At 39.3% G+C, this 22982-nt stretch overlaps 1 protein-coding gene across 2 annotated transcripts; it reads right to left on the reverse strand.

Moving 5' to 3' along the window:
- Nucleotides 1–983: 983 nt before the first annotated feature.
- On the reverse strand, nucleotides 984–22944 carry DDX59 (DEAD-box helicase 59). Of its 2 annotated transcripts, XM_063165549.1 has the most exons (9): nucleotides 22858–22944; nucleotides 16083–16178; nucleotides 6449–7272; nucleotides 5112–5279; nucleotides 4477–4566; nucleotides 3845–4096; nucleotides 3529–3681; nucleotides 2918–3046; nucleotides 984–1294 (listed from the first exon to the last, which is right to left on the reverse strand). In XM_063165549.1, the coding sequence occupies exons 3-9, from the start codon at nucleotides 7259–7261 to the stop codon at nucleotides 1031–1033; spliced, it is 1869 nt and encodes a 622-aa protein (XP_063021619.1). In that variant the 5' UTR covers nucleotides 7262–7272; nucleotides 16083–16178; nucleotides 22858–22944; the 3' UTR covers nucleotides 984–1030. The 2 variants fall into 2 exon arrangements, with proteins under 2 accessions (XP_063021619.1, XP_063021620.1); XM_063165550.1 differs by lacking the exons at nucleotides 16083–16178; nucleotides 22858–22944 and adding an exon at nucleotides 8251–8407.
- Nucleotides 22945–22982: the final 38 nt, after the last annotated feature.

The following is a 22982-nucleotide window of genomic DNA, read 5'->3' on the forward strand; positions in this document are numbered from 1 at the left end:
GTATAGCCAATGCACCAGTGAAAAGGGGAGAAAAATTGGTGCGAAAGGAATTAAAAGAACACACGATGGCTGTGACGCTTCCGTAACTTTGGCACTCCAAGCAGCACCAGGGGAAGAAATAAAAACAGAGTGCTGGAATCAATGGATATATGCACCCATGAGAGACACATTGATAATAAAAATATATTATGCGAAACCATCTAACCCCAGTAACAATGAGAAAGCTTGCTTGAGAAAGCTTGCTACAAGCTTACTGAACCGGGTTGCTGATACAATTTTCCCTTGACACAACCTGTACTTGCACTTAGTTCCTGGGACAAACGTGGTGTTAATCGGTTGTTTGATTTCATGATTGTTTAACACGATTTGTGGGAGTTTGGTACAGCAGGGGTTCCCGTGCTTCTGAACATACCAATGCCTAAATTAGTCTGCAGGAGAGTTACACAAAAACATTTTATAGGCAGGAGTGGATTATTTCAAATTAACAAATTCCATCTCCACAGAAGACATCATTTTGATTAAATAAAATCAAAATTATAGGTTGTATCTTATTTCTCTTCCATAAACTTACACTAATAACAAACTATTTTTTTTATTGCAAAGTCCTTCAACAGAACTTGCAGCTGGTACACAGGCACTAATAGAGTTTCAGTATGTTTACAAACAAAACTTACATATATGTTCTTAATAAACCCCAAGAGAGCATACTGAGGACTTGGAGAAACATTTTCCAGTGGAAGATTTTACTTAAGGTAATAGGAAAGGATTTTCAGAGGCTAATCTGCCATTAATTTTTTTTCCTTGCCAGCACGACCAAGGACTACTGGTTTTGGAAAAGGGTTCCAGAGTACTTTTACTAGGTACTACAGTAATTCAAGCACACAATAGCCAGTATTTCAAAATAAAGATGAGATAAAAAGGAGACTTCTTAAAAACTGTACAAATTTCTTTTTAAAATGCAATATGCAAGACAACATTTCGTATTTATTTTTAATCATACTTTTATTGTAATTACATAGATATGCCTTTATTACCTCTGAGAATTATTTTTGTTGTGTTTTTTAATAATGTCCATAATATTGTCTCCTGTTACAAGGTTATTATGTAACTGTTTAAGTCTCTGTTGTTCCCTTCTCTTCTGGTCATGCAGATATGGGGAATTAAGCAGCTGTGGGGGAAGAATGGTGCCTGTGGGTTTCACTCTCTTCACAACATCCCAAAAGAGCTTCTTGCTGTTGTTATTGATAAAAGTAATTGCAGTTCCATTGTGACCCAATCTCCCTGCTCTTCCAACCTGAAAAAGCATAAATTCATTTTAAGTTAGCAATATTACATGGAAGTCCTTCTAGTTGTCTCAGAAGTTTATTTTCTTATTATAGAACAGCAAGTAAACATAAGTGACAGGACCAAATCTCTCTCATCCTCTAAGCACAAGGGTACTTAAGCTTCCTGAATTCAGGATGTGTAGATCTGAAGTTGTAGCTGAAATGCATTTAAAATTATGACTTGTTTATGTGACATACCACAAGTCTGATATTGTATTGAGATATGAAGCAAAGGCTTACAGTAAATCTGATCCAAACAAAAGGTTTTAAAAAATACTAAAGATGCCAAATAGTTATACTTCATATCAAGCACAATATGTGTCAGCACGGCCACAAAAATGCCCTTTACTTTCAATGTCCTAGTAACTTTAAATTATTTACCAATATTCTCTTAAACGCTTGAAAAATTAGAATAGAGTCTACAACGACTCACTATTCAGAAACAGCTAACATGTTGATATTGGTACAGTTTTGATGCTAGAAAAAGAGCATCTTTATTTACTTAATACATGCTTGAAACTTTAGCAGAAAGATATTTAAAAACAAGAGGGGAATTTTGCAGTTAACAACACAGGCTACTTGAGGAGTTCATGACAGTGGATAACTTCCAGAGGTCCTCCCCATCTGTTTGGAACCAGTTTTACTTCAAAGTCAGATCAGCTCCCTCAGGGCTTTGTTTCCAGTGTCTGAAGCACAAAGGATTTTCAGGCAGTATGGGACCTTTCTCCCTGCTATGAGGCCACAATTTCCCTTGCAGAAAGCTACAACTGCTGGCTCTTGTCCTTTCCCTGGGCATCCTCAAGGCCAGTCTGGCTCTGTCTCCTCTGTAATCACCCGAATGTAGACAGCAATTAAGTCTCCAGAGCAGCCCAAACAAGCCCAGTTGAGCCTGTCCTGAAGTGTCACGTGTGCCAGCCCCTGACTTCACCTGGACTGCCTCCAGTTTGCTGCCCTTTCCCACAGCTGATGTTCCCAGAACTGCACACAGTAGCACTGTGTCTTCCTCATGCCACAAAGAGGGCAAGAATGAGTTCTCTTGATGTGCCAGCTGAAGTAGGGCTGGGGACTGTGCACATAAACGCACACACACGTGAAACTCACAGGCCATCTCTTCTAAAGCACGAAATCCATAGAAAAAAATATCTTGACTAGAAAGAGGGGAAGAAATCAAGTTCATGACTGCTGTCCTGACTATTAATGCATATCCCACACTGCAGATGAGCTGCACCTGCAAGAGGGGCATTTGGCCAATCTTCATACAATAAAAAAATGGTAAACATTGTTTTCTATAGACACAAAATGATATAAGAGAGTACAAAACAGAAAGAAATACACTGCAAAAGTAAGTAATTTAAAGACATTCTTCTAGGTTTTAGTAACTTATATAGGAGATAATAGGAACAGTATTCTAGATTTGAGTAATTTACATAAGAGACTTACAGAAGAGACATCCAGCACCATTTTTCCTTTCCTATAAAAATAATTCTGAAGAGGAAAATTATCTTTCCGTTTACATTTACATTTCCATAGCTGGATGTCATATTTCAATATACTTTTCAAGTACATCATTAGCAATTTATTTATTTATTTACCTGGTGTACATATTCATCCATACTTGAAGGCATATCAAAATTCACCACCAGTTTGACATTGACAAGGTCAAGCCCTCGTCCAAGGACTCCAGTACTTACTATAACTTCATACTTCTCTTGAAGTAATCCCTGGCAAGGAGGGAACAACCTACAATTAATTCTTCTTTCCTTATTTGTATTTTGAACCTCTCCAAGCATGGGTTAACATCTAGTTATTTGGTGTAAGATCACACCCAGTGGGATTATTCTATTGTAGAAAACAGAATGGCTCCCTGTATTCTTGATTTAAACAGGAATATAATTCAGAGAGATAACCAAAGAGAGAACCAACCCACAATTTTAATTGCAAACATTATTTGAAATGGGAATTTAAATAAACATTTAATTGTAACTGATAATCTGAGAAACAGTCTCTGTATTTATCTACATTTAAAACAGGATTATTATCTACAGTTTTGCTTAGTCCTGTCTGTCTCTATCTCCCCCAGAAATACCTCAGGTATTACTGCAGAAAAGCAGTCCATTATGACCTCAGTCATTCAAATGAAGCCACATTTTAAAAAAGGCCATTTGAAATTTACCAGACACCCTGAACTTGAGTAGGCACAAACCTGTAATATGTCTGTTCTTTCCACCTGAGACTTTTCAGAATGCATAGCTGTGCACTGCAATCCTGTAATCTTATGAACAGCATCACTCAACAGATCTGCTCCTAGTTTACAGTCCACAAACACCAACACTGGAGGCTTGAAGAGCTTGTTATCCTGTAAAATTAAAGTGTTTATTTAAAAAGGGATTACAACAACTGGCTGTTCATCATCAGCATGGATTCATTTTGTCCTGATCATGAGATGAAAACCTGACAGAGATTTGGAAAGATATGAATCCTTTTATAAATTGCTCTTATGAGAAAAATATTAAACTTACATTTAGTATTTCAAACAGCTTTTTCTTTTTAGATGGCTCTTCTACCCACAAGATAATTTGCCGAACATGGGAACATGGCAGATTCTTGTCTCCAATTGTTATTCTGACAAAATTGTGCAGAAGCTGATTTGCCAAGTGCTCAATGCCCACTGGAATCGTGGCTGACACCAGGATGGTTTGATGATCATGAGAGATGTTTTCCAAAATATCCAACACCTGCTGCTGGAAACCCATTTTTAGCATGGTATCCACCTAAATGAAAAATATTACAGTTGTACCACTTTTTCTCCATGAACAGCAGGATTCCAAACTTAAATTGACAAAAGAATCATAATGTAACATGTAACAATCCAAATGCAGGAGCATTTACAGTCAGAAGAAAAGCTAAGTCAGAAAATTAAAAACAAATGGTTCACACTGGCTCAACAGTATTATCCTGTACCTAACTTTACAGCAATAGAACATTTGTTGTTTGAACACATTTCAAACTGTGTCAAAAAATAAAACTGTCTCTTAAGAAATATATTCTATTTTTATATAAAACACTCTGTATGTTTAATAAGTGAGATTAGCCACTCACATTACTCTGCCAGGACCCCTGTGTAGGTAATAGAGATCTGATAAATACTTACTTCATCCACCACTACAATTTTTATGCCATGCAGTTGAACAGAACTTTGCTTTAAAATCTCAAGAAGTCTTCCAGGTGTTGCTATTATCACCTGAAAAAAAAAAAAAAAGAGGGAGGAAAAAACCCCATGGGCGTAAGAAATTCCATGAAAGGACAGAGGATCATCCTAGAAAAACCATAAAATTCCATCACATACATAACAATGGCAGTAATGAATGAAATTACTTGCACTCAAGTAAGTAATAAAACTTCTAGAAAACTTATAAATTATGAAGCGCTAATAGGAAATGGACCTACCAAAACTTAAATGGAGATAAGTTACAAGAAATAAAATCTGCATGAAAAACAATTACAACTCCTGTGTAAAATACTGGCATATTTCAGTCTTTGAAAGCAGCAATATCAGAATGTAACTTTTTAAAAACAAACAAACAAACAAAAAAGCTATTAGATGTTTAACCAGAAGTGAAAAAGTTTTTTAAAAATTGTGCAACTAAATTTTCAGGCGGTAACAAATGTTTCAGTAGCTCAGGCTTAGGAGAAAGCCATTTTTGTGTGTTCATAGGTGCCAGCAGTAACATTTCTGTTTCCTGTGAATGTTGACAGCGTGGCTCTGCACTCTGGGTCGGAGCTCACCTTGACACTCTGCCTGAGGCGGTGCAGCTGCGGGGGCAGGGGCAAACCTCCCACCAGCAGAGCTGTCCTCATGTTGGGTAACCCGGCCATCAGCTCCTTCGCCTGGCGCTCAATCTGAATTGCCAACTCCCTCGTCGGTGCCAAAATAAGGGCACATGGAGTTTCTGTCTAGAAAGAAGAGGAAAAATCTGATTAATTTGGAATCGCTTTATTATTTAGATAAAAAGCTTTCAAATTTCCCAATCTTTTGCGTTAAAAATGAAAATTATTTTAAGCAGCAAAATAAAATTACTTCTCAATATATACATTAACTTGTACAGTGACCTAAAGATGAAGCATGGAAAAGATTGTGTACAGATGCATTTTTCATTGAGACCCCAATTTTGCACATATTGCTATAAACATGTATCTGTCTTGCAGACTTTAATGATAATCAGACAGAGGAACTGCTGGAGTGTATACACCTTTTCTTACCTACTTCTACATAATGCTTTTGTTCTTAAACTAGAGTTTAGGAGTTGCTTAAAGTACTTCAAAGAATAAAAGAGTTACTTAAATAATCTTTCAATTATTCATTTGAAAAAAGTTATACACGTTTGTGTGTATATACATTCTGTAAAAGTATCTAAACAGTGCAGAGCATCAGTAGAATCATGTCCCAAATTCTCTAATACATCCAATATATATCCAATATATATGCATCCCTTTTTGAATAAATCCCATAAAGCAGAAAACACTTCTGAACCACACACAAGGTACAGAATACTCATTGCCATTGCTTCTAATCATACATTCATGTCCTTACAAAGCAGTTTTCTTAATTTTTTTTCTCACAGTATAAAAGTGGAGACTGTGTAACTACAGGATTCCAGAATTTTTTTACCCCAATTTCCTGCAATTATCTGACAGTCAACCAAATATATTGCAAGAGAAATTACTCTGTGAAGTCATACAAATTCCAACAAATTCCCTTTGAGCCATTTGATACATGAAGATACAGGAAGAACTTAGAGAGGACCTGGAGTTATTTTCACTTTCTATTTTAAGTCATTTAGGAAGTCTACCACAGAATTTAATTAACTTCTCAACAAGCAGGAACTGTGTAATAGGCAATATTGATAGAGTTGCTTCATCTCCTGACCAAAGTGAAAAAGCATTCAATTTAATTAAAAATAATTAGCACCTCCCCCCTCCAAGAACCAAATGATTGACCAATCAAAAGTCAAATAAATCACTGAATGTTAATGAAAAACACTGCAATCACATTCTCCATTACATTGGGAATCCAACAGACAAAGCTGCAAACTGCTTTCTCTAACTATCAGAAGTTTCATTACCTCTTTCAAAACCTTCATAATAACAGGAAGCAGGAAAGCTGCTGTTTTTCCAGAGCCCGTGTCAGCACTAGCCAGAATATCCCTCCCTGACAGTCCAACAGGGATCATTTGCATTTGGATGGGAGTTGGGACTTCATAGCCAGAATTCTTTAAATTATTGTTTAAAGTTTCAGGAAAACCACAGTGTTCAAACTCTACAATAGGTCTTGGAACTTGCTGGCCCTGGACAGCAATACCCAGCTGCAGTTTAAGGTTCTCAACCTGCTCCTCTTGCAAACCTAAAATAAAGGAATGATCTTTGTAGAAATAAGGTGTATTAAGCAGGTGAGCTTCTGCTTGAGAATCTGCAGCTTGATCAGATGTAAGCTGCTTTTCCTTTGCTTGAGTTTGTAGAAGGTGCTTGGCTTTACATTCCAAACTACAAACATCTTCATCTGTTTCATCGCAGATGTACTCCCCGTAGCGGCCACACACAACACACACGGGTTCTCCAGGCTCCGCCCAGCGCTGGGACTTGCTGAAGGATTTGATGGGTTCTTCCAGAGAGCCATCATCCTCGGTATTTTGGCTGTCCTGTGCCAATGGTGTATTAGCAACACCAAGGTCTGCAGCTGCAGGTTCTGCACGTTCTCGTACAATTTCACTTGAATTGTCTGTTGAAGCAGAAGTTTCTGTTCTAACTGACTTACAGTCCTGGAACTCTGTGGTTTCCCCTAGTGAAGATCCTCCAGAAGACAGTTTACTTTTCTTAGCTGTACAACTTTTGTCCTCATCAGCAGTCCTCTTGACTTTAACAGATCGTGGTAAAAACATGCTTCAGCACACTAGAAAGAAAATGGTTACAGTTGTTAGAAACTACTACTACTGAAAAAGGTACATTTTACTTTGTTACCACAAAAAAAAAACAAAATCTAGCAAGTGTTGGCAAACATTCCAACCAACTGTCAATCTCTGAAAAGATCTATAATATGTCTTGTTTAAAAATTATCTTGATTGTAACAATGTTGATGAAAATGTGAAGAAGAATATATAGAATACAGTTAATTATTGTCAGTATTCAGCCTTTGCAGCTGAGAACTTTGCTTTTCACAGTGTGGAAATGTATCAATTTTGCAAGCCAGTCATATTTAAATCCTGGGAGAGTTCACCTATTTCTAAGATGAAACCACAGATGCAAACATTCTTCAAAGGTATGGAAAAAACCCACCCAACCTAAACTAAATAAAACTACCAGTTTTGGAAAGGATGTCAAATCCAATACAGGATCCATCCAAGATCACTCTTTCAGTTGCTCTTTTTAAAGTCCACTTAAAATTAAGCGCAAACTTTTGAGATTTGTTTAGAGTTCAGCTCTGCTTGTTCAACGTCCAGAAACAAGCAAAGACTCGCACCATCAATTTGCCAAACATACACTGTAATACAAGACATATTGTTAAAACATAACCATATTTTATATTCTGAAACTTTCAGTATTTGTCTTCAAAAGCATCAGATATGCTCACCAATCGTTTGCTATTGTACAATCAGTAAAAAAGTACACAAAACACGGCAATTTTATTCTGAGAAAACTGCACTGTGCCTACCAATCTCTACGAACTTCTTCTCACACTATCTTTTTTAAGCACCCCAAGCTATGTCAGCGTGCACAGTCAGCTGTGTTTGTGTAACCGGGAGCAGTCCGAGGACGCGGCAGCAGCGCCGGCCCGCAGAGCTCCGCGGCCGCAGCTCCGCCGCGCTCCCGGACCAGAACCCAAATATCACCATTGGATTTTCGCGCCTAATGGGAATCTCCAGCAACGAACCTCTCTGCACGCCCAGCAGCCTCTCGGCGAGGGCAGCGCTGACGCAGAGTGCAGGGCTGGCGGACGCTGCTCGGGACCCGGGCAGCCTCTCCCAGCCCTGTTACCCGGCAAGAGCCACACACCGCACGGGAGAACAGAGCGGCGCGAGGGCTTTCCTGCCCGACAGCCGTGCCCGCTGCCGCAGGCGGAGTGCGGCCCCGGCCCCCCCCGGCTCACGAACCGCTGCCGCCGGGCCGCCACCGCCTCCCGCACAAAATGGCGGCGGCCGCACGGGGCCGCTCCCGCCCACAGCTCCCGGCGGGCAGGGCAGGGCGGGCAGCGCAGCGGCCGGGGCGGGTCCCGCGGCCGGGCCGGCCGGGCCTGCGCGCTCCGGGCCCGGCCCGCGACTGCCGGGCTCGGCCTGCGATGGGGGCCGCAGGCGCGGTTGTTACCCACTAAAATCGCCTTCGCTGCCCAGCGTGCAGCAAGGCAATAATTACACATTCGAGACATTGATTATTTATCTCAGAATTGCGCAAGCCTGTGTGCGCGGTGGTACTCCACAAACCGAGCGCGCCAATTATCGGAACTTTTTACTATTTATACATTCTAGCCGACAAAGAAATTCGTGTTCATTGGCTACGAGTTACACGGTTCTCTTAATTATCTGAATTCTATTTCTGTTATTAATGATTCCCCCGTTTCTCTTGCTAATTAGTCTGCATGCTCAGTCTTTCTCTTTTGGGTTGGTGGGCCATGAGACTGTTGACTCAGCACAGTCCTGAGTTGTCTTTATTAGTTTCTTCCTTATCCTGGGAATTCTGGTGAATCCTGCATTCCTGAAAATCCTGCGTTCTTTGTGTCCAGTGTCAGGGAACATCCTTCTTCCAAGGCCTTACCAGCCTTTCCATAGGTCTGAGGTCAGTGGAACATATCAAGCCCTACCCCGTGACAAGGTAATTCTACCAACAAGTAATTTGTTTTTCTAACACCTGGACATCACTTTGAGCTTGTTTGTTAGCTGCTCTTTGTTCCATGAATTAAATTTCCCTTCTTGTTGATTAGGCTTGAAAGTATACAGAGATCAAACAAAGAATTGAAAAGATTATTGAACATTTGGAAAGTGGGCATCACTAAACTTAAAAATGTGCAGGCACCTTCCACCCACACTCCATACATTCCTGTGAAAATCCCCACCTTTCTCTGATTCAGCCTCTGTCATTCCCCTTTGTTTGCACTAACTTTCTTTCCTCATTTTCCCTCCCTAACAGAAGCAAATTTCCTTTTCTTACTTCCATTTTCACAAGGTCATTTCCTGGAATTCAAAACATCATTTGCTAAACAAAGACCAGTATTTCAACAATATTTAATAGTATAAGAGATGTTTCATACCCTATACAGTCCATGCACCAAAATGCAAACATCTTATTTATATCAGCTTTTTCTAATTTTTTCAGTATGCAACAGCAGTAAGAAAAAACTAAGGTAGGAAATTCTCCTCTTGAGTGAGAAAGACTACAGTAGAAATTGAAAAAATTTTTAGAAAAGCACTCTGTGGATATTCAAAAGCATGAAAGGGCTTCCATGCAAGAAACAACTATGTAGACTCAACAGTCTGAAAAAGAGATAACTAATAACAGGTAACAATAGAGCTACTGTGCCTTGAGTGGCTTGTAAAGGCTGGACAGCTATTGATAGTTCATTATTTCTTCTAACAAAAATTATAACATGCTTTATAAAAGATGCTCACTGCTCACAGAATGTAGTAGGTTATTCTTTATTTACATGGAGAAGTTAATCGGTATAGATGTAACAAACCTCTTCTGAAACAGATATTGTACTTTGTGAGTTCACTGAATAAATATTTTTTTTTTCCGGGACTAAAGCATAAACATTCTGGTTCAGTCACTTGCCTAAGTTTTCTTTTCAGAATGATGAAATATGTAAGAGTAAGAGGTGCCTTGGGGAATTTAATTCCCATCCTCTCAGCTCTTGATGCTGCTAATCAGATCTGAGGTGAATGGCATTTTAATAGGATTTTTGAATTCCAATTTTTGTACCTTTAGAGTACATTACATGTCCCAGACAAGATGCTCTCAGATATGCTACAAAGGGGTTTGTCTTCATATTTTTCCTCTTAAAAACTAGTTAGTTCAAGCACTGGCTGAATAAAGGTGGATTTAAGTCCTGCTAGAAATCCATGAGCAATTATGGACAGTAATTTTTGCTCATTCTGGACAATTTATCTGGGGGTGTCATAAAGGAGAGTGTTAAAGTTATTTAATTGAGTTGGTAAAACTCAAAGACTTTAAATATTCCCATCTTGCCCACACTCGTGTACAATAGCTGCTCAGGAAGGTATCCCATATTGTTATTAGAAACCCCTGCACAAACATAGTCCTTATATAATTAAAGTGTATCTTCAGAGTAACTTCTAAAGTAAATATTAGGAGCTACAGAAATGTAACAAAGCACACACAACCCCACATGTACAAAAAGACCCATACATACTGACAGATTTACTACATAAATATGTAGCAACAGATTATTTCAACTTCATGCAAATTTCTGTTAGAATAACAAAGACAGCAACTATTGATTAAAAGTCAAAAGAAATAATGCAAACCATAACAAACAGATTATTAATAGTAAGTGTTCCACTTTTTGGTCTATTTTAAATTATATCAAGATTTTTTCATGTTCACTCAAGGTTTCTATATCAAATATACAGAAAGGATTCCTGCCCTCAGTTTAAAAACAGGCATTTGCCCTATAACATCTCACAGCCTTTCTTTTGAAGCATGAACCAATCTTTCCCAGCACTTGCAAATAATAAATAATTCAGTAAAACAAGACTGGATTAAAGCAGGAGACGAAATCCCTCTACTGCCAGGCCCAGTAAATCCATAAGAAACAGGCATTCCATGCACTAATTCAGAGGCAGCATCAGAAGCACTGCAAAGAGCTGCCTGACTGTGCCATGCACCCCAGCTCCCCACAGCGATACCACCCACAGTGACCCCGTTAATTCCAGCCTGAACCAAACTGCCCCAGAACCAAACCTCTGTGCACCTCCTCACATCTGGCAGCCAAGGTCAAGTTCCACACAGGGGTTTGAGGAACAGATAAAACCATCCCAAAGGGGAACTGTCCAAAACATTTTAATACAGAGCATTTCAAGTTTCCTTTGTAGCCAAAATATCTTCACACAATGTGAAAGTTTTCCACCTTGAGTGAGCTCCCAGCACGTGCAAATCTGCTGAGATTGGACTCAAACTGGAGTCCCACCAGCACCTGTGCATCACTCCCTCAAGTGGCAAGTGCCAGGACTGACAGATCTGACAATTAAAATGTGTCTAAAATCACATCCAGAGGAACAGCTTTGGGTTTTCTTTAAGCTATTAATTCCTTCAAATATCTCAATATGTATCCCATGTTACATCATTCTAAACTAGAAATTCCAGAGCCTTGCTGCTGCTGTTCAATAACATTATAATGAAGAACATTAAGTTTATGAAGATGTCAATTAAAGAATGAAAAAATTATTCTCTGTGGGTTTTTTTTTCCAAGTATGCCACACTTTAATACATATTAGAGTTAACAAAATATCCACTGCTTGGGTGGAAAGGAGGGAGAATGTCTTTCCATTCAGGAGGCATGGAAGCCACAGTATGTTTACTTGGGAACTGGTGTCTGTGTCTGCTCCACCTGACGCCATAAAACTAAATATTGTTCTTGTTAAATATTTTTCTGTTTATTTAATGCTTGGGGATTTTGAAGCCACTCAGCATATTTTTTAGGTAGGTAATCAACTGCAGCTCTAACCCAAAGTGTATTTAATGAATAGTTCTTTGATTGAAGGAACCAGTGAGTCAATTACTCCACTGGTTTCTGAATTGCAGCTTTTAAGGAACCACACAGGAAAAATCCAGATAATCTAAAACCAAATAATTGTGGCTAACCATTAACTAGACAATTAATATTCTTGTGAAAATGTCCTGATTGTACAGGTATTACATGCAGTATACTTATTCTGAGGCCTAGTTTTTCTAATTTCATTTAATCTAAACAGGCAAATCCTTCATTTTTGAAAGTAAATAATCAGTAAAAAAATATTTGAACTAATTTTTTCAGGCTTCCTGAGCATTCTGTTTGAAGAGCCACATTCTAAGGAAACATTGGCCAATATTAAGTCTCTGCAGAAATCCACAGTGAAACTTGAACTTAAAAAATAATCTAATTAAATCTGAGTTCTTAAAGCATATTACTGAGAAGGTATAATTTTTTCCTTTCTAAAGAAAAAAATAATTATAAAACTACAAATAAGAGCAATCCTGCCCTGAAGCTTCAGCATTAAATGCCAATAGTCCATAGGGAAATAACTCTATTGGGCAATTTATGAAAAAATTATGAACATAATTAATGTATATGATTATATGCTCAAGTACTGCACATAATATTTACTTTGAAAACTGTTGGACTCCCTAATTCAGTATCATCATATTGTTAGCACAGCTATAAAAATGACAGTGACTACAATTCCCAACCTTTGTGTACAAGATAGTCTAGCTTCTTGCAATTAAAAGGAATGATTTTAGGGTATGAGAGTCATTTAAACTAATTTAAACTTATAAACCTCTGTTAGGTCTCTGAGACTTAGAGAGCAAGGATTTGATCAAAAGATTGCAAACACAATTGCCAGATTCCAGAGACTTCAGTAGGCAGCAAACTATAACCCAGACTGTTGGAGAATTCAGGTGGAAATTAACAAGATTAAATAAATCTTGAAATATAATGTAATTAGAATTAAGAATTAAAACTTCTTTTCTGTTAATCTCTTTTTCTTTCTGAGAGGATATATTAGTAAGTCTGTTTGGAGGCAAAAGAGATTGGCATCTGTTCTAACAGTAAGATAACATTCACTCAACATGCACTTACTGAAAGTAAACCTTTTTTTCCTCCTCCTTTGGTGTCTCACACAAAAGGATGGGAGAGAAAAAAAGAAATTCCACAAGAGACAAGAGGAATCATCCAGTTCCAGCTTGTCAGATGACCTGTGTCCAATGTGTGTTGCCACCTGCTCATCAATAAACTCTCATTTCAATTATGTAACTTAAGAGATTACGACTTTTCTAATTAATCAGCAAGTATGACAAATATAATAGGTACATTGCATTCATAGGGAGTGAAGGAAACAGAGTCAAAATCCAATACTATGACAAACTGAAGACAAGATTTATGGCATAAACCTCCTGAGTAAATGGCCAACAAATTTTTCTTTCCACCACTAAAGCTCCTACCAGCACTGCTGGTTTTGGCAGCAGAAACCACTGCATGAAAGGTCTAGAATACATGCAAGAGAGCTGCTACAAACCAGACTTTTTATCAGTTCTCTTGTTAAAATTGATGCCAGTATTAACCAACTGGTTTAGCCTTCATGCTTCCCTACATTACATTTAGTGCTCCTTCTGTCTCAATTAAATTGCCCTAGTTGAATCCCTCACCAAAAAATCACTGAAGGGCACAGAAAGGCTGTAACTACAATTTTTTAATCACACACTCAAGGATCTCAGACTGCTAAAGTGAGACCAACAGGTTTGTCCTTCTGTAATTGTTACTTTCCTTAACTTTGTTTGTTTTGAGAACATGCAGATAATGCATTAGCTCAACTTGATAAAGCACAATGGCTATTAAAAACAAAATAAACCTGAAAAATGCAACATATTTCTCAGTATCATCCTTGAATAACTGCTCCCCATGCTTTTTATTAAGAAGATTCAAAGATGCCAGTAACCTTACAGCTGGTAACTGTAATAGCAGAGGGTAACAAGACAGAAATAATGAATGCCTCCTTGTTAAGCTGTGTTGTTTGTGCTGTTCCAAGAGAGATCTGCCAAGAACTTTTCATGCAAACCTTATTTTTCTGGGATCTGTAACTTGGCGGCAAAAAATTCCAGCATGATACCCTGTTCAAAAGAATTCAGATTACAAGCTTTAAAAGACATTTTTGAGTTTTGGACTAAATTAAATTTACACTAAACAAGGTAAACAATTTAGCACTGCATGTATTTCTCTTGCTTTATTGATAGAAAATTTGTGTTTATCAAGTTTGCACCCCAGATAATTTTATGTTTTCTAACTCTTGGATATTAAATAAGTCTCAAGTACTGCAGTGTGAAAGGAGACTTTGTGCTGTATGGTCAAGATTTCACTGAAGTGTGTTTTCTTTTTAAGGAAGACTTTATGAAATACACATGAAACACTCCTTATTTTATATGCCAAACAATTCAGTGGAATAAATCTGTGCTAATTCTTAATACAACTCAGCTGACCTGGGTATAATGCCAGGTTGTGAAAAAACATGGCTATTTAACATTTAGCCCAGAATTTAAATGTTAAATTATGTCAGGTTGTTTTTATTTTGAACAAATGATTCAAAGCTTTGAGCCACACAAAAGTCTAATTTCAGCATACCCATTTCATTTTTGCCTCTTGACCCATTACAACCAGGTCATTTTGTAGAGTTCCTGACCAAAGCAATATTCTTTCCTGTGGCAACTAGCAAGATATACAGAAATTAGATTTCAGGCACAAAATAGATTTCAGCCGCAGCTAAGGAAGTTTTCTATCAGGTAATAGCCAGGTGTCAAGAAACAAGAAGGCTACAATACTGATTTGACTGAGACTGGAAAGGAATTGGTGGCTTAGGCTTACACCTATGAGGAATAAACCTCCCAGCAATTCAAAACTAAAAGGAGATAATCAAAACATATAAATATCATCAATAACAATATATTATAAACTTTTCTTAATATATATGGTGAGGTCATTTCAAAAGAAACACTAGAAAGAACAGGGCCAGAAAAAAAAACAAGAGACAGAGTATCTTAAATAAGTTTCTGCTGATTTTCCTAACTTGGTTTTTTCTCCCCTAGATCACATTATCCCCCAAAATATCTCTACCTACCTTACAGTTCAAGACAAATCAAAACTACAGAAGTCTGTGAAACCACAGTTGCTTTGAGATTATTTGCAATTCAGCTAACATGCTGGGTGTATAAAGACATTACCATTCTTGGAGAGTTTGCATGAACTGGAACTTGTCTAAAAAGGCAAGGTTGCCAAAAGGCTTCTGTCTTACTGCCACTGTCTGCTCTGCAAGGAGCCACAAAGGGAGGCAGTGGTTACAAGAGGGTGTTGGCCCTGGGAAGCATGACATGTCATCCTTTAATGATTAAAGAGCCAGCAGAAGCCCAGACACACCATCTCCATTCAGATGGCTCCTAACCTGCTGGTGATGCACAAGGAACTTGTTCTCTAGCTGCAGTGAGGATATTTCTGTGGGACTGGGCTGTCTTAGATAACAAAATCAGAGCAATTTAGTAATCAAAGCCTTTTTTTGTTATCCTTTGCCTAGTCTTACAATATCTAACACCTGTATTATTCTCACTCTGAACTACAATGGTTCATCAGTTTGTTCAGCATGTGCACCATGGTATCTTTGACTAGAAGTCCTATGACGTGCTACAACATAAATACCATGTGGTTTGGGTGTTTTTTCTGTTTCCACTGAACTATTGCATCTCCAGTTCATCTCTTTACCCAAAAAAGTCAAGTTTTATTCCTAATTATTCCAGTACAATATCCCTTAGGACCTTGGTGGTAAAAGAGAATAAAGCATGGCTACGTGCCCTCTACCGTGAACACGCTTTCTTACTGTTTTTGCTTCCCCAACACTTTGGGGACCATGACTTACTGCTTTTCCCACTTCTGAAAGTGCAGACTACCAACTGCAACAGAGACTTTCAAATACTCCATTTCAACAGTTGCCCAATGCATAGCAAAATACTCACTCATCTGAACCAGCTGGATCTGTATCACACACTGGCACATTGCAGTGAAATCTGTTCTGTTGCCCTACATTCTCCAATCTGGCACTTGCTTCATTTCTGTTAGGAACAAATAAAAAAGGAAGAAAGAGTTTGACACAAATACAGAGACTTGCCAGATCAAAGGTAATAGGTATAAATCCCTGCAAGTTTCCCTCCTTGTATAAAATCTCCAGGTGTTACTTTTGTTGTTTCATGGAATGATCCCTTGATTCAACCCGGTGCCTGCTAGCATCCTCTCCCCCAGGGTGATTCTCCACTCCTTTAGTAAATTACCATCCGTAAGAACTGAACTGTGGCTGTGAGAACAAACCCTGGATTAGGGGAGACTTTCTGACTGTGCTGAACTGGGGGTCCCAGGGGTACTTTGTCTGTCTCAGGCTGCTTCCAGGGCAATGGCCATCACACCTGGGGCTCACACACACCCTGAGCAGCAAGGCCAGGGCCTCCTTCCTTCATCCACATTCAACCAGACTGGTGATCAGAGAGTTTCCAACAACCATGAAAATGATGGACATTTCTTTTCTTTGTGCCACCAAGTGGAACAGAGACTGCCCCCTGCCCAGGTGAGATAGCAGAGATAACTCTCCAGGCTTTAATGGAGCCATGTGTATTGTAGGGCAAGAATACCACAGGAGGACAGAATAACCAGAGATGTGCAAATTTTTGTACTTCATTTCTCTTTTGAAACTTTCCACAAGAAAGAGACCACCTCGGTTGTTTTCTTCAATTACAAATAAACTGCATGACACCTTTAATCCAGAAAACCAATTATATATACACTTATATTTAATCATGTCTGTAGCACCAGTGATTTCAAATGGGAGCAACACATAGGATTAACCCGAACTTAAAAAAATCTTTGTTGGAGCCAAGATTTTATTGCTAAATATATATATACACACACATTTGGTTTAAGGCTAGTATTGAAATAATTGTTGTTCTTTCCATGTTTCTCATATATATTAAAATTGGGGAGTATTTAAATGAAATTGTTCTGTACATGGCTTAGATATCCCATACATTTTTCTATCTTGAACATGTTTTCAAATGAATCATAAGGCAAACACTCTGTAAAGCTACTGAGAAAGTATTATAAACAAATTAAGTTATGCCAAAAGAGAATTAAATGTAACAGAGTTCTAAACACTCAGGTTGTGATGACCTTACTGAGCATGCATAAATGGTTACAATAATAATCTTTGATATACACTTTCCAGGGCTGATTTTTAAACAGTTACCAGCCATGTACAGCAGCTCCCTAAAGTAACAAAAAAATCCTCAATAACATGCAATTTCTTAGTAATTTAAGGGAAATGGAAACTCCCTAAAAGTATCAGAGAAAATTTGGATTATGATGTTTCAAAGACAAAAAAAAAAAAAAAAAAAACAAAACCAACTTCACTGGATAGTCTTCCGTGCTATTCCCTTGCTTTCCCTTCCTCATTCATCTTCTTTAGCATCTCTTCGGGAAAAAGAAAGAATTTCAGTGCAATGAAATGATACCAGAAATTTACTGTTCAAACATAGCATTCTCTTTACTGCTGCTCTCCTTCAGAAACACATGAGCTTCAGTGAAAACTGGAAGCAGGGCCAAAACATGGGAAACTGAAGTCTATTCATGTTCTTCTAATAAATTATGTATATGCTCAAAACAAATGAGCTTTTATGAATGTTCAGATCTTTCTTTACATGTAGAAGCAGCACAAAAGAAGCCAGTCACAGCACGAAGAAGTGCACAATTTTGTATTCACTCTCATTCAGACTTAGTGAAAAAGTTTTACTAACTGATTTAAATTTCTTTTACCTGAATGTACAGTTTGAAAACTAGAGTCATGTCCATTTCCCTCTAAACTGGGATGCAAATAAAGCATTACCTAACAACAATAATAACATAGTGCTTTATTTTTGTACAAAGTATTTTTCTGAATGCAAGTTTCCCACCATACATCTATTTTACAGTGCAGCCAAGCCATTTAAAGATTATATTCATTAAAAATCACCCTCAGAATTTTCCATAGAAAACATGTCAGGCAGTAGGTGGTCATAAAGATATAGAGCAGATCTTTCACTTAATGAAGGGAGTAGTATCTTTTCCATATGTTTTAAAGTTTATAGTAAAAAATACAAGTTATAGCAGGGTATTTTTTTCATCACAGACAACCTGGCAATGGTGGAATGTCAAGAAGAAGAAAACCCTGGAATTAGGGAGTATTGCACAGCATATGTGGGAAGACAGCTCATCTAAAACCCCCTAGAACAAGAGCAATTCCACCAGATGGGAAGAACACAAAAGAAGCCAGTGGAAATCTGGAAATCAGATTTTAAAAATCAGAAGCAAAATTTAAAATCTCAGAAAAGAAGACACCAAAGTAAACAGAGAAAAAGACAAAAGAAACCAAGAAGTCCTGAGTATTGAGGGAGATCAGAGGTTTTGCAGAGCTACATTAGGTCAAAGTCAGGTTAAGGAAATGAAACCAGTAGTGTCCAAGTAATAAGAGAAGTGACTGTTGGGTACCACACCTGATTTTCATTGAGCAGCTTTTTTGTTGTGCAGATTTCAGTATCAGTAATGTGCTAAAGTAGCTATTACTCCAATTTTCCTTCTTTTACTTTTAATTGTATCAAAAATCACAGATGATTCAAGTAAAATGTCATAGAAACCTTTATTTTCCCTTTGGCTCATGACTACTGTAATGTATAAAGTTGGTAAACTGTTTTCTTCCCTCAGGACTTTCTGATCACAAAATAATAGAAGAACTTGAAAGACAGTAATTATGTAACTGTTCTTGTACTTTTGTATCATCCTGAAACAGGAAGAGCACATTCCCTTCCAAAATATGCTCTGAGAAAACTCCTAGCTTGCAAAAACGACATATATGCATGTTAGTAATAATGGCAAAGCACTTTAATCATTCAGCTAATCATTCAAATAATTATCACAGAATAGCCTGGGTTGGATGGGACCTTAAAGATCATCTAGTTTTAAGAAAAATATTTTTAAGAGCTGCTGGCTCTGGTCAGCTTCTTTATCCCTATGGACAGTTTTCCAGGGAATCTTACTCACCAACTCCTAAACAACTGGAAGCCTGTTCCTTCAAAGTTTGGGGTCCCAATTTAGCTCCTTGCCAGGCTCACAGTCCTCACAATCTCCACCAGGGAGTGGTCACTGCAGTCCAGGCTTTCACCAATCTTGGCCCCTCTAATGAGCTCATCTGCATTGGTAAGCACCAGCACCCATAATCCTTCTCTTCTGTAATGCCTGGACCAGCAAAATGTCTCTACACTCTCCAGGAGTCTCCTAGATTGCTTATAGCCACTGGATTGGTATTTAAAAATAAAATTTCTTAACTCTTACAGTTTTAACACTACCTGTAAATAAATATATTTAATGAAGAGGGTGGAATATCAATAGTTCTATTTCATAAGTCATCCTTTGGCTGTAATAATCTCACACAATGATTTATAGATTACCTGTTTAACTTCATATATGTAACACAAAACCTGCTGAAGTCAACAAGCACATTCCTGAGGGATCCCACTGGGACTTGACTGGTTCTTGGTTTGCACACTGACAGCACCACATCAAGTCATGCATGCAGCCTCACTGCAGAGGTTACAGGCCACAGGGTGCACCCCTCCCCTCAGCCAAACCACTTTATCATGACTGATATCCTCTAAGCTCAGGAAAACAGATGGGATCATCTTAATTAGGCAAATTTGATAACAGCAATTAAAGATAATATGCCCACAGTGTTATTCCAAGTCTGTTTCCAACCTCAAAAGTGAAGCATTACTCAGCAGAATAGTTACTGTGAACTGCTGTGTTTGTGGATTTGCCCTAATACAGCTAAACTGAAGTGGGAATGTTTTTGCTATCCTCCATAGGTAGCCTGATAAACTGGCTGTTCACTAGCACCCAGTCAGGCTACAGACAGTGCCTCTGCAAAAACAGCCAAGGTATTTCTAACTTAACACATTTTACTTTGCCTTTATCATCAAGTGTTGCAAAGGAAGAAACTATGCATGAAATGTTATTCCAGACTCAACACTGGAATAACTCAGAGTTCAGTATAACTTCAGTACTCTAGTGCTGGCCTGAAATTAGCCTACAAGCTCTATTCTACACATAGCCTCTTGAGAAGCTAAGTGAATCTTAAAACAAGTGGAAAAAATGTATGAAATTGTTAGTCAGGACTCGTTCCACTATCTCCAAAGGTTAGAACTATTAGAACTTCCATCCACACCATTATTCACAGCTTCATGGTCATATTGGTTCCTTTGCCTGATGCTCACTTCAGGCTTGGTACACCCACTGTGAAAGTGGCCAGACACATGACAGTGAACAATCAGGCTTATGATGTAATCACAGGCTAAAACGAGTCAAATGGGATTCTAATTTGGGGCAGAGGGAGGCGAAGGGAGAAAGAAGGTAAAAAATAAAAATCTCTGAGATGCTTGTTTTAATACTTTGCCTTTCTGCTCGGAATTAACGCTAAAGTATAGAACGCTGTGCAGCAGAAAGCTTGCATACAGGAAAGTATCACTATTTAAAATATTTCAAGATGTATAAACAGGATCAGAGCAGAAAGGGATGACTCCTCATTCAGTTTTCCTGTTTATTTACTCTGAGCAATTAGAGCAGTTTTTAATCATTTTCCATTTTGGCTGTTGATAACTTTGACAATGCAATAAGCAAGATGGCATTTTGGCATGTTTGCAAAAGTAGAAGAACTGGAACAGGCACTCCAGCAACTGGTGGTAATGTCTTCTTTTGCACTTATATTAGATTTTATATTCATGCATTCTCTTTTAAGAGAACTAAGCAAGTGAAACCCCACTTTGATTGCAGTTACTCCACTTTGATTGCTGATGAAACTCTGAACAGGTTTCATCAGCACAAGTGCTGCACCCACAAAAAACTCCATTATAGCTAAATAATGGCCCTACAGTGTTTCTAAACATGTTTTCCTACAGACTGATCTAATTCTGAGGTATTTTCTCAGTCATACAACAAATTAATTTGGATCTGGAACATAATTCTTTTTTTTCTTCTTAGCACAAATCATTTGACATTTTAAAGCTTAAGAATTTCAGGTGTTTGTTATTAAATATGCAGGAAGAATTTTTTTAAATTTATATTGGCAGTATAAAAAATAGTTAAAGTAATGTGAAGTGTCTCATCTTACTTGTTTCCAGAGTACGCATAAAAAATAATTTAGGAAAATGTGCAAATATTAATTGTTGAAAACTAAGCATATAATCTTTCTTAATAGAGAACCTTTTCCAAGTGCACCTGTATATTAATTTGGCATTATTATTACTATTTCTGCTGCAGAGGATCTGGGAATTTCAGTCCTTAGCCTGCTAAAGCAAGGATTTCTCAACTTTCCTCCTCCCCTCCATTCTGCTGAGTACTGCCCACAGCAGCTCCTGGTTTTGCAGCTAGGTATGCACCACTTATGAGTGGTATGCATGACAATTTGGGAATCCCATCCCAGAGAGTGTATGGGGAATACTCAGCTACAATTTCTTTAAATGTTGACCTCCACAACCCCTTCATTACTCATTACTAATTAATATAGCTACATGTCAGTAAAACTGTAAAGTATTCTTGTCTCATAATCCTGATGTTTGTCTCCCTGAGCACCCGAAGTGCTAGAAGCACACACAGACACAGACCAATGGAAAAATCTGTGCAGATCAATTCACAGTCCACTCAAAACACAAGAAATACAGTCTGGCCGGAATATTATTTGAAAACTTACAATGTCATGCTTAGACTTTGTCTAATTATTCTTTAGGGGAAGAAGGGCAGACTTAGACATTACTCCAAACCATACATATGGTTTTTATATACATATAGATATACACATTTATACACACATACAATAACAATATATCCACAATAGGCTACAATAACTATTTGCTGCCCATTCGTGGTGATTCCCGCCCTGCGGCGCCGCGGGTCACCGATGACACACACAGTGCCCGTGCCGAGGCAGGCACAGCCTCCGCCGGGCTCCCGTCACAGCACGGCCGCGCCCTCAGCCCCGCACTCGGAAGCCGCCAACCCATCCAGTTCTGTTTGAGTCATTAATCACGCAGTCGCTGCTTCCTCCCGTGACTAATGTTCCCTCCACGCAGCCACTGTTACAGGGGCTCTGTGAGCGCCCCAAAACAGCCCAGGTACGTGTGAGCAAGACAGGAGATGGTCTCTAGCGCAAATCGCTACTCTTGCTGCTATTACAGTGGTTACGTGACCAGGCCCTCAACCATTTTAAAGGCTTTGTCATTTTTTTACCCGAGTATTCTTAAAGTTATATATAGACCCGATTTAAAATTGGAGTGACAAATGCACGGGGCGGGGGATGCTCAGCCCGCCTCCTCGGCCGCGCTCCGTGCTCCGGTCACCGCGACCCCGGCCGGCGGGGCTCCCCTGCATCCGGGCGGCTCCTCAGCCCCCTCACAGACGAGACACGCGGAGCTGATCCCGACCTTCCCCGGCGACACCGCAGCGGGCCCGTCCGGCCATGCAGTGGAGAGCGGGGACGCCGGGGCGGGTGGACCCGCGGCCGAGGGACACCGCCCTTTCCCAGCCTTTCCCAGCGCCGCTGGCGCCCCCTGACCGCGGGAAACGCTCCCCCCCGCCTCCTCCTCCCGCTGCCGCCGGGCTAAGGCTGGGCTGGGCCGGGCCTGTCCGCGCTCCCGAGGCCGCCCCACCCCAGGCCGGACCCACCTCGAGCGACCCCGCCTGACGCGGCGCCCGCAGCCCCCGTGGGGAGGGGGCGGCCCGGGCCCGCCCCGGCGCTGCCCCTCGGGCTCCCGCCCCGCCCGGGCGGGGAGGCGCTGGCGGCACATGCG

Source organism: Melospiza melodia, chromosome 11, assembly GCF_035770615.1.
Source record: "Melospiza melodia melodia isolate bMelMel2 chromosome 11, bMelMel2.pri, whole genome shotgun sequence".
NCBI classification, from domain to species: Eukaryota; Metazoa; Chordata; class Aves; order Passeriformes; family Passerellidae; genus Melospiza; species Melospiza melodia.

Coding starts and splice junctions, on each gene's coding strand:
- DDX59 (XM_063165549.1), bottom strand. CDS start 7,261: ATGTTTTTACCACGATCTGTTAAAGTCAAGAGGACTGCTGATGAGGAC. Junction 5,280..6,448: donor TTATGAAGGTTTTGAAAGAG/GTAATGAAACTT, acceptor TCTTCTTTCTAG/ACAGAAACTCCATGTGCCCT. Junction 4,097..4,476: donor AAATTGTAGTGGTGGATGAA/GTAAGTATTTAT, acceptor TTTTTCATTTAG/GTGGATACCATGCTAAAAAT.